This window comes from Stylophora pistillata, chromosome 1 (genome assembly GCF_964205215.1).
Source record: "Stylophora pistillata chromosome 1, jaStyPist1.2, whole genome shotgun sequence".
NCBI classification, from domain to species: Eukaryota; Metazoa; Cnidaria; class Anthozoa; order Scleractinia; family Pocilloporidae; genus Stylophora; species Stylophora pistillata.
In genome coordinates, this window is record NC_142519.1 from 737,501 (window position 1) to 750,078 (window position 12,578).

General features: G+C 39.0%; 1 protein-coding gene across 3 annotated transcripts in view; it reads left to right on the forward strand.

The window, feature by feature from the left end:
- LOC111344282 (allene oxide synthase-lipoxygenase protein) overlaps positions 1-6,100 on the forward strand; it is a 10,012-nt gene extending 3,912 nt beyond the window's left edge. For 2 of the 3 annotated variants that reach the window (XM_022951498.2, XM_022951499.2), the window contains exons 4-13: positions 1-25; positions 603-834; positions 1,131-1,263; positions 1,687-1,796; positions 2,094-2,538; positions 3,018-3,136; positions 3,564-3,670; positions 4,019-4,124; positions 4,594-4,809; positions 5,432-5,804. The exon at positions 1-25 is cut by the window's left edge and continues 102 nt beyond it. In XM_022951498.2, coding sequence (XP_022807233.1) covers positions 1-25; positions 603-834; positions 1,131-1,263; positions 1,687-1,796; positions 2,094-2,538; positions 3,018-3,136; positions 3,564-3,670; positions 4,019-4,124; positions 4,594-4,809; positions 5,432-5,662 — 1,724 coding nt within the window. In that variant the 3' untranslated portion in view covers positions 5,663-5,804. Of the gene's footprint in view, positions 26-602; positions 835-1,130; positions 1,264-1,686; positions 1,797-2,093; positions 2,539-3,017; positions 3,137-3,563; positions 3,671-4,018; positions 4,125-4,593; positions 4,810-5,431 lie in introns of all 3 variants that reach the window. The other variant, XM_022951500.2, reaches the window with a different exon arrangement.
- Positions 6,101-12,578: the final 6,478 nt, after the last annotated feature.

Below are 12,578 nucleotides of genomic sequence, written 5' to 3' on the forward strand. Positions count from 1 at the left end.
CAGATAAAGATAGTGACTACTCCAAGTAAGTTATCAAGAGACTGGGAGCACCATTCCTATTCTGACATTAACTGACCCCTAACTGTTACCTCAAGCGCTGGAGATTATTGAAATTTATCATACGACCCTTCCTTCACTTATAGTGAAAGCTGAAGTGTGCAGGGCTGGACGGGTTGACGTGAACTGGTCCGGAAAAAGCGCTGCACTGTGCTCGGTCCGTACGTCATGACCCCAAGCCAATTTTTTTCCTGACCGGCCCTCCCAATCAGTCAATAAGTACACATTCAGTCATTATACTAGTTCTAATGAGCCGCTTTTACCGATTTTAAGACGCCTACTCCTTTGCATGCTTTGCTTAGGAAGCAAAATTGAAATAATCTGTTCCTTATTCACCGTTTTTACCGATTTTAAGACGGCAACTCCCTTACACGCTGTGCTTAGGAAGCAAAATTGAAATCATTTGTTTCTTATTCATCTGCGAATATGTTGGATTTGAACTAAACTTATCTTCTGGCTGAAATTGAAAGAGGAACAATTGTTCATTATTCCAAGCAGTGCAAGTATTATCTTGTAATTAGATGTTAAAAAACCAATCCCTTAAGCAGATCAGAGCACTTGTTGGTACCCACTCTTTCCAAAAAAGGAGCAGCGAGCTTTGTACAAAGCGCGTCCACAGATCCTTTCACAATTGAATGGTACATGAAGATGACCGATAACGCCGATGTCAACAGAGATCTGGAGTCACACTTTACTTTAAAAGATCCTCGATTTCATCAAACACCGACGCTTATTGATTTTGCCATCGTATTTCTGACGTTCTACAAAGAACACAGGGTAAGACATTATAATACTTAGTCCAGGTTGCTGATACAGATTTATGCAAAGCCTGTCTTTCGTCGAAGCTCAAAGCTCACGCACCTTGATCGCAAGATAAGACAGAGAGATACTATCTTAAAGAGAGAAGAAGAGAAGAACTCCGTTCACATAATTTCACAATCACTGAACATCAAAATGGCTCAACTTGTCTTACTACTATCTTCTTATGGAAAGCAAGATATAATAGCAGTAATCTTTAATTCAGTACACTTTCTAAATTAATAATTATGGCTTTCGTTTCATGTTCTGTGCAGAAACGGAGTGCTATGAGCGCTCTGAAACTTGTGCCGGCTATTGAAGAAAATTTCTTTAAAGATCGCTGCTTTGCAGACCAACGGGTTGCAGGCGCTAATCCGTTTCAACTTTGGCGAGTGAAAAATGGAAAAGGTAAACTACTTCAGGGCTAACTGAGACAATACATGCTCTTAGTTTATTGGAAGCGCGGATGGCACTGTGATGCGAGTACTCGCCTCCCACCACTGTTGCCCGGGTTCGATTCTCAGATTTGGCGTTTCAAAGGGGGGTTAAGTCTATCATTGGTTCTCGTCCTTGCTCTGAGAGTTTCCCACCGGTCCTCCGTTTTTTCCTCCTTCAACAAACATAAACATTCTATTCGACCTAGCCGTAGACAAGAAGAGCCACCTAGTGGAATTTTCGCTGCTAAACCATTTTTTTATATAATACTTCGCACCCTCAACAGGCTTAAAAACTCGTGCTATATACGTTCATAAATCACATCCAAGTCAATTGGCTTTTCACAACTTTACCAGAAGACAAACCTTTACGTTCCAATTGTTTCCTCGATTTTAGAGGGAAATGGCATCGAATGGAAGTCACTTTTTGAGGAGAAACTAAATAAAGATTTCGATTGGGAGTCGATGTTAAAAGCGGCTCTTGACAACCAGGAATCTGTGGAACAGGTAAGGAATTTGGAGCTACAATATAACCGGACTCAATCAAATTTATGATAATTGAACGATTGGCTGACTAACTGACGGTCTGATTGACTGACTGTCTGACTGACACAATTATCGAATTATGGCTTGGTGACTGATTTGTGGACAAACTATGAGACTCACTGCATACTGGTCAAGCTACTAATTGACTCACTAGCTAGAAACTGACAGTCTGAATGACATAGCTGACGGAGAGACCAATGGAATAAGAAGTTGAGTAACTGAATAGTGTTACTGATTGGTGTTCCTTTTTTCCAATAGGCTATAGACAATGGCGATGTTTACGTTAACATTTACCCGGAACTGGACGGTGTTAAAATGCCCGAGGCACTTTTACGTGATGTTAAATTCAACCACACTGTTTTGCAAATGACTTCGCCGATTGCTTTCTTCGTTGTCACAAAAGATGAGCTCGGGATAAAGCGCCTAAATCCTGTGGCTATTCAAATGGACTCATCACCAGAGGCGAAAGTTTACACTCCAATTTATGGAAAGGACTGGTTCCTGGCCAAGTCATTTGTACAAAGAGCAGATTACAATTCCTTGCACCTTATAAGGAAGCGACTCAAAGTTCATTTGTATCTCGATGCACCGTGTACTTTGGTTGAGAAATACTTCTCAGAGTACCATCCTATATATCAGCTTGTAAGAGAACACTGTCGAGCTGCTCTGGAGACAAATAAGTTGTTTGAAATCAAACTGTTTGGTGAGGATGTTACCCAGTTAAAATCAAACATGAACATCAGTTTGCTGATGATGTCAAAATAATTTTCAATCTTCCCTTTTTTTCTGCGTCATTCAAATTTTATCTAAATTCATATTTTCTCACAATATTGTAGCTTCAAAAGTATCTTTTTAAAATAATCGTCTTTCGTTTATAATTACATGGATTAATGTTCATTTGTCCGCTAATACATTCTTATATCTTTCATTCACTCTTTGATTCACTCCTTGATTGACGGATTCATTCTTTCTTTGATGCATCGATTTATTAATCTCTTGATTGACCTATTGGTTAACTTATTCACTCATTTCCGTGGATAAGGGTAACTGTGCCGACATGATTACTGTCACACATGAAGGATATGGATATCAAAACGATTTTACACTAATAGCAACTAATCAACCATTCGCATGCGTGATAGTTTTATTTCTGACGTTATACATCCATTTTTCTTTTAATAGGAAGGAGTGGTCCAATATACAAAGTCCTAAGCATTGACTATTCTAGTGCTCTTGAAATTGTTAATAAAGAGTACGAACGAATGACATTTGAAGACTTAGATTTAATGGAAGACCTCAAGGTTAGTTTGGTGTCACAAAAATATGTATTCCTTTTTCGAGTAAATTGTCACATCGTGCGCGGTTAACGACAAACTATATTTCGACGAGAAAACGAAAATTTACCACGTAGGTGGATTATAGAGATCTACTGCAGTTTTGAAACTAACTAACCTCGAAATAGATGTTCAGCAAAAAGTCTTCAAAAATAACGAAGTCTTGCAAATTTTACGCTGCTCGTTTCTGTGTCAAAAATATATCTTTCTTAAGGTCACGCTTTCCACTGAATTCCCCTTTGAACCTAGCACTGAAAGCTGTCTATAAACAACCTTTATTTCAAAAAACATTTCTCTAGAAGCAGGCAAGGAAGCTAACATCAAAATAATAACTTTTGCTAGGTATGACTCGATCGAAGACCTATACTTATTTGATTTTTTTTTCATCCAACAGAAACGAGGAGTTGATGACGTAGAGAAACTTCCATATTATCCGTACAGAGATGACGGGAAGATTCTGTATCAAAAACTTAGCGAATTTGTCGACGCCTATATTGATGCGTATGTAAATATTTACTTGTGCTCTTACTATCAAATAGATTTGGTGAGGTACGCTTTACAAGAAGACGTTTCCTGTATTGCATATGGCTTTCAGGCAGGGGCGGCCATGTCTCTAAGATGGCAGCCAACCTAAAGTTATTTTGAGTTAGAATTTTACGAGAAAAATGCGTACATGAGACGTACCAGAGTCTGATTTAACAAGTTCCAATTTACTACTTTAGAAAAGAGAAAGCCATGTCAATTCTGGTACCCGATTTTCTGACGTCGAGGTACACGCGAGGGAGATAGAGTAATTTCCAAATCACTCCACTTTGTCACGTCAAACTGTTTTTCTTGTGGATCTTGTAGGCTGTATGAAGATGACGACCAAGTTTCAGGAGATAACGAACTTCAAGAATTCGCAAATGAGTTGTCAGCTGATGGTACACATGGTGATTTTGCAGGACTTGGCAAGGTAAGAATTATTCTTTGGTAATTTATGCAGAAAAGCTGTCTTAAAATCCCAAGTAAGCCTAGAGAAGAGGATTTTCTCTTACACACTGCTATTCTGGTGCTTCCCTAATCAGTCCTCAACAACAGTCATTTTCTTTTTAGCGATAAGGAGAAGTACGCACGCATTTTGATTGGTTCTTACCCATGATCTATCGGAGGACAAACGCATGGATGACATCACCTTAAAAAAAATTTTTACTCTGTTATCATATGAAACCGTAGATTCTACGTTGCAGTGGGTCTGTCGCAAAAGACGTCAAATATTTGTAAGAACATCAGGGATACACTCGGCTGCACTTCGTGTGCCACTTTCTCGTTCTTACAACGTTTTGATGTCATCTGTGATGTCCTACTGAACAGACCCACGGACATATGGAGTCTACTTCTTAGTTATAAAACACACTTTTTTAACAGTCACTTTTTCTTTGCAGGTAAAGAAGTTTCCAGCTAGCATAAAAACCAAATCCTCTTTAAAAAAAGCATTATCCATCCTTTTTTGGGCGTTCACTGGCGGCCACACGGCAAGTACCTACCCTATACTGGAGTATGGTGGCTTTGTACCAAATGCACCTCACAGATTATTTGCAGATAGTAACGGAAATACCGAATTCAGCAATTTGATGTTTGGAAACAAAGCTGTAGCACTGGTAAGGCTTGATTTGGGTGAAAATAACATTTTTGTTAGGGCTTTAACAGGATGAGAAATTTTTGGAGTTTCGGATTCAGAGCCATTAGTTGATCTTGGATTTTAAGCTGACTTGACCAATTATGCTCCAAAGATGATTATCGCGCTTTTCTCCAACATGTATTTCGAAACCCATGCGCGCAAAAGGGACAGGCGACAGTGTTTTATTTCAGGGTTCTCTTGACTCAAGGCACGGAAGTTGGACAAAAACTACTTATCGATGAAGAAACCTTCCTCATTGGATACGAATAAAAAGAGGTGACTTGAGACAAAGAAAAAAACGAAGCTCTTCAACAATGAATTTCGGCTACAATGTGACGACATCATTAACTATTTATAACTAGTGAGGTGGTAAATTCAAACGTGATCTCGCCCATAATTAGAGAAGAATGGGCCAAAATTGGCCAACTTAACCTTGTAAAACTCGCTTTTCTGAGTTTCATTCGGGAAAATTTAAACTTTCACACAAGGATGGTATAGTTTAATTTCCGTAATTTGTATATTAAACTCAGCCTGCCTTTTAACAGCTTGTACTGAAGTTTTTCCTCATTCTAACTTTAATAATATTTATTTACCCGTGACAGGAAATAGCCGAGCTAAGTTCTAACCTGGCAGGAATTCATCTTGATCAGTTACTTGATTATTCGTCAAAGATCGAAGGCAAGAAAGGCAAAGAAGTGGTTGCAAAGTTCCACGAAGAGCTCAAGAATGTAAGCGAAGAGATAACCAAAGCCAACGATAAGCGAGTGAAAGAAGGTTTTCTGCCATATCCCTACCTCATGCCTGAATACGTGTCTAACAGTGCCAGCACGTGATTGGTTCAAATGGTGTACGTTTCTGACGATGGGGAACACTTTTGAATCTAGAACAGAAGTTTTAATTAATTGAAAGATCGCAGAAAAAACCACCGTATTTTCAGTACACATAGATTGGTGGTAAAATTAGCCAGGGAAATAAATAAATAAAAAACACCACGAACGGTTCTTTCATTCATAATTCAAGGCGAAGTCAGCAATAACACAATGTACGTCGTAGTATTTATAATTCTTGCATGCCACATTGAGAAAATTATATTATGAACCCTTTAACACAAAAAGGTGTGGAATGAGAACTTTGTTGTAATTGAGTGTTTACATAGAGTAATGAAATGTACTGCACATTTCATGCTTAAAATTGCCGAATGATGATCATTTGCTTCCAGGTTTAGAGCACGATAACAAATATTTGAATTAATAAACAATTCTTTTCGCAAAGTCTCTTTTATAATTATTTGTCCGAATAATGAATATGGGTCTTATCCAAGAAATAGGAGTCAACTTTGTAAATACCCACCATGGAGACCGCGGAAAGGAAGAGGGAGCGAGTGGCCTGGGGGAATAGAACTGAATCTCTTTTTGGGTTTTCAAAGCACTTATGAGAACGAAATTACGTAACTTTTGAGAGTCAATGAGCTGTGTGAAAAAGAAAAAAAATACTGGTAATGTTGTTGCTGCACCCGAGATGGCCGCCGTTCTTATTTGTTTAATCTAATGCTACTTTAAATCCTAAATAGATCCAACAACTTTAAAACATCAATTTTAGTGTCCCTAGCAGTGAAACAACCAATTTGCATACGGACTTATTAAATATTCACAACAACACCTTTTCTACAACGATATCAACTGCGGACCCAGCTTCCAGCGCCAACTCAAATCAATGGAGTTGCCTTTCAGCTCATGTTCCGGCTCTTCTGCTTTCTAATTCCATGTCACTTGCTCCAAAGATTGATGAAATTCGTCATACTGTGCCTAATTCCTTCGTCGACCTTGATTGTTTTACTGAGACAGGGCTAATTGACTTCATTCCAGACAATGCCATTGAAATTCCTGATTATAACATTCATTTGCACGTTTAGATCGCACTATTGATCTTCACAGCGGCGTCTGTACGTACTCTACTCCATACGAAGGACTCTACTCCATACGAAGTCTTACATCAATACCATGTTCTCCCTTTTGAAGCCCCTCTGGATTAAAACTCGTCCTTTTCGTATACCAAGAGGTCTCTCATCAGTTGTTGGAATTGTCTTCCATCCACCCTCCGCCAATGCCGCTGCAATGTTGGAATTTTAAACCAATCAGCTTTCCTCCATAGAATCAACTTTCCTAAACTGTGGCTTAATCCTTGTTGGTGATTTCAACAGACTAGATGTTGGTAGATTCTCCAGGCAATTTAGATTAAAGCGGTTAGTCGATTTTCCAACTTGTGATGCGAACACCCTTGACCTTGTATTAACTTAAGGGAACATTATTCATCTCCTGGAAAGCTACCTCCGTTTGGACTTTCCAATCGTGTATCTATCTTGGCAAGATCTAAGGATAAAGCAAACTTCTGTAGTGACGCAAAGCGCAACATCATGGTCAGAGATTTGAGACCTAGTCGCCGAGCCAGGTTTCAGTAGCTTTTAAACGAAATTGATTGATCAATCCTCGATCTACAATCAAACTGCAATGATAAGCTGGCTACTTTTGAAACCGTCATTCGCACTGGATTGGACATCTTGTTACCCTTAAAGACAATGAAGTATTGCTCCAACGAACCTGCCTAGGTTACGCTCCATCTTAAATCGCATATTCAACAACGGCAGAGGGCCCTTGCCAATGGCATCATGATCAAGTTCAAAATGAGCTCTTCGTAACCAGGTAAACCGCGAACGTAAAAGATGTAAAAGTACCTTTTATCAATCCAAAGTCAACCTTGTGAAAGGAAATAATCCCAAACAGTGGTGGAAGTCGGTTAAAGCTCCATGTGGAATGAATCCTGTTTCCCCTTCAAACGATCTGCGTTTACTATTAAATCAAGAGAACGAAGATCACTCTAGCAGCTACGAACATCTAACCAACATAGCAAACTCTATCAACCACAAATTTCTTGAACCTATGTTCTCTTTCACACCTCTTGGAGCTATGACCTCGCCAATTGATGATTCTGCTCTACTTTCCGACGTGATCACAGTGGACAAAGTCTTTGAACTCCTTGTTCTCCTCAAACCATCCAAAGCTTCCAGGCTCCCTGGTCTTCCTGCCTCAGTACTGAAAGAAAACACGAACGTTCTAGCCGAGGCTGTTAACAACATACTCCACAGTTCGTACGGCGAATATAACCTCCCTTCGTCGTGGAAGAAGGCAGATATCACGCCCCTACCAAAACAGAAACCAGTCCTGGACGCCGGTAAACATTTAAGACCAATTTCTTTGACGCCCACCTTGTCTGAAAGTGGCAGAAGAGTTTGTCGTCGAAGGTTTCATAAAAGCAGCTATCATGAAACAGATTGATCTACGAAAATACAGTACCGTACCAAGTTCCTCTACCGCATACGCCCTGATTAGCATGATCCACCACTTCTCCAAGTCTACGGATGGCAATGGTAACTTGGTGAGAGTGCCTTTTCTTGATTTCCGCAAAGCTTTTGATCTCATCGATCATAATCTGTTGGTTCTGAAGCTCTCTTGAATTACCGTACTCGGTAGTGGCCTGGGTCATGGATTTTCTGACCAACCGTTAACAGAGAGTTAAAATGGGCAATGGTATTTTTTCCAATTGGTCCTTGGTTCCAGCAGGTGTCCCTCAGGGGACCAAAATATGGACCATGGCTTTACATTCTTATGATTAATGACCTACATGTCAATGGAGTTTGCCTTTGCAAATATGTTGACGATCTTACACCCAATCTACGAGTTTAAAGTTCACCTTCAACGAAGATAAGTGTAAAGAAATGCATATATCTTTCTCCAGGTCCGAATCGCAATGCACCCCCACCCACCCCTCAATGATTAATGGTAAAGAACTCGAACTCGTCAGGCAAGCTAAAGTCCCTGGCATAATCATCAGTAATGACCTTAAGTGGAACTGCCAAGTGAATTATATCATTAAAAAAACATCCAAACGTATGTATTTTCCGAGACAACCCAAACGCGCGAAAATGCCTGTTGCGGATATGGTGAGGTTCTACTCTTCATGCATACGTAGTGTCGTCGAATACGGTTCACCCGAATTTCACAACGCTTTACCATCATATCTTAGCGACGAAATCGAAACGGTTCAGAAGTGGGCCCTGTCTATCATTTATGGCCCTGGTCTATCATACACCAGAAGATTGGGAGTTTCCAACTTACAATCTCTTGCTAGCCGTCGTCAACTTTTATGCGAGAAATTGTTTGTAAACATAATAAAAGACCCAAACTACAATTTATACAACCTACCTCCAGGTTTCAACATTAACACAAGATACCCATTAAGGAATACCAGAGTCTTTATTGAACCCTTCTATTGTACTGATCCTTTTAAAAAATCCTTCATTACAGCTTCAATTAGAAATTTGTAATTTTTATTTGATATTTCATAGCATTACCAGTGTTATTCATTCTTACGACTGCATTATTGGTTTTCCAATAAATTATTGTTATAAAACGTTAAGTCTGCAGAACGCGCGTAATTATTTTTCGCTTTCTCAGTCAATGGGAAGTAAGCACCAGGTAAGCGAAAAAGGTTCGTGCATACCTCCCTTTATCTGAAAACCGCAAGTAGTAAGTTTCCTTTTTCAAGCTATTAAATGTTAAAAGAAACGGTCAGAAGGCTGATGCAGCTAAAAAGTGGACAATTCATTGTTACCAAGAGTCTCCTTACACATGAGGCTACAGGAGAAGCTACAAACTGTCCAGGTGACCTGTAAGGTGAGTTAACCTGCCGTGGGCTAGTTTTTAATCTAGTGGAAAGGGTAATACCATGTTAACTCGAATGAACGCCACCCCGAACAAGCACCGTCTTTGGGACAGAGAAGTTAACAGGCGCCGCCCTCGAATAAGCCACGGTCCCAGTGCGGCCGGCTTGTTCGAGGAATTCTTACACACACACACACACACACACACACACACACACACACACACACACACACACACACACAAAAGTTGCGTTTTCAAATGAAAACGGATGTCTGCGGACGGGGCCTCAAATCAAGAAAAGTCCAGTGAGATCGAAGTTGATTGAAGATATCACAGGTGGTGGCACTGAAGAGTGCCAGAAGATATGAAAGGTGACAATCAAAAGACGCTTCTGTTATTCACTGTAAAGATAGAAATTTCCCCTTAAATCAAAAGGACATATTTTGTCTTCGCGCTCATACAATAGGTGAATAAGCGCCTCCCTCAATTACGCGACGCATTTGAGACACGAAAAATTAATTAAGAGCCGCAGCGCTTATTCGAATGAACACTATGGTACTCCAAGTCACTATATAACACAGAAAATAGAATAAACTCTCACATTAATGCAAGGCTACCGTATGGCTACAACCCTAACATCGCAAATGGAAGCTTACATTACAATACAATACAATACAATACAATACAATAAAATAACTTTTATTTCAACAGGATGATGATTAAAGCATTGCCGCATATGAGGTCGTGCATTTAAGCTAACTAAAACTTAAGAAATAAAAGTATATTCGAAGTTTTACGAATGCTCATTCATCACCTCATTTTATCTTATTCATAGAATCAAGGGGCCTCTGTGTAAGCCTCCTTACTGTATATATAAAAACAGCTATACGATCAAAAAGTTCCGATTTTTTCAATCTCACTGACTAAACAATATTTCATCAGAAATTGATTACATTTTACTTTCCTTTCGTAGTTCGCTCGAAGGAGATGCTAAGTTTTATTCTAAACGGTTTCAGTTTTGTGGGTATTGATTTGGATCGAACAGTCATACATGGTTGGTGCATCGTTTCAGTGGCCCCTTTGTCTCTTCATTAACTTATAAAAAGCTTGGCGTGATATCATAGTCCAAGTGCTCCAGCTTGTTTGAAATGACGTTCACCAGTTGGAGCAGATGTCACACATTGCTCAGCAAAGACAAAATGCGACTAACCAACTCTGATTAGAAAAACGCTCACAAACTGACTCCTTGAGTTGATTTTACAGACCAAACGTTTTTAGCACACAAATCACTTCATATGATGAAAATTTGCCGAAGGGGAAAAATTGAAAATGAATTAACCAGAGCCAAAAATAGCGATCGAAATTTAAACAACAGAACAGAATAAGATTCCTACATGTACATTCTTTACTCAAAGCTAAATTCTAAGTCCTCCTTAGTTACTTTACTCTCATTAGACTGATTGTTTATGGCCACATTATGTTTGTTTTTGATTTGCTTTGCTTTTGAATTGATGTTTACCTCAACGGTTTTAGCCACATCCGTCAGCGAAAAATTCCCCGGCAGGAAAGAGAACCTTCTTCCTCTAGGGCCCCAAAGTTTCCAGTTTTTTCAAATCGAAATTATCGCAAAGGGTTGGAGGATAATAAAATGAAGAGATCTCAAGTTAGGATTGGGTGCTTCAGTACATAACAGCACTATTTATTGAAACATTGCAAGTAAAGTTGTTTACTTACATAATAAATTACATAAACTAATTAGTGATCTGTCTTTCACTTTGAGAGTCTGTAAAATTAAGTCAATCAGTTTAAGTTGTATCAGTTTAAGTACATGGGCTCGCAAAAACAAAAAATGAAAAAAAAAAAAACAAAACAAAACAAAACAAAACAAAGCAAACAAAAAAACTGGTCCCAGTGGGATATTAAGACTTCTCATCGTATTTTGCTATTCAGCACTGGTTGATATCAAACTCTGCGTTGTAGTCTTGATATCTCTCTTCCTTTTAAAGAATTAACGAAAATTATAAACGTTGCTCTCATTCACTGCATTTTGAACGCCCTGGCGCATTCTTCTAAAATTGTTTTGTCTGTTTGCTTTCGCTTCTACACAGAATTAGCGCTTTATTTTCTTCTTTTGCAAGTAAGAAAAGAGAGTGCGAGATGATTATTTAGTGAACTTCACGCTCTCTCTTTATCTCTACTGTGTATCATAAACTCAGTTAGTAGCATTGCCCTGAAAACATTTATTTACCGATGACTATTAACCAGTCAATGCTCTCACCTCATAGCATGTGTTAACAGCTTTGAGTGCTGTAACACTTCAATAGTCCTTCAACGGTTTTCAGTTCTCACTTCAAACGCTTGATTACTCAGTCATTTATTTTCGATTAAGATAATTCAAAAAGATTTCTGTTACTTCGGGTAGTTCCGTTTAATTAACCTTTTTGCAATCAAAATTTCAAACATATAAGTTTTTCTGGCTCAAGATTTGCTTCGATATTACATCACCGGCGCATCGTAAAGTCTTAAAGACCAAAACCTTACGGTAAAGCTTTGTGTACATGACATAATAAAAATGTACCACCTGTAAAAGAGAAGTTTTTAACGGGTACCAGTTTGCCGCGTGATCTCGCGAGATCGCGACGTTTAATAAGCAGTGCAAATATTGCACATTAAATGTCTTAGATATAATTTCAAAGCTGTACCAAACAAAAAACCTCCAAGTAACCTTAATTTGCTCCACGTAAAGAATAGAAAACAGTGATGCCATATGCTTGATTAAAGATTTCCCTAGCGTGATAACACAACGCACTTTTTTCTTTAAGTTATGTTTAAACTTCACGCTTAATCCATAATGTTCATATACAAATACCTTTGGTGCACGCTTTAATTGTGTGTAAGTCAAGCGTAGCTTCTAATTCCAAATATGGACAAGGTGGACGATCAGAGCTCTGATTGGTTAGAGCCACGACGCTTTCTGACCCTTCCCTCAACCTATGAAGTCATTGGTGAAGTAGGTACTGGTCCAGGCTTC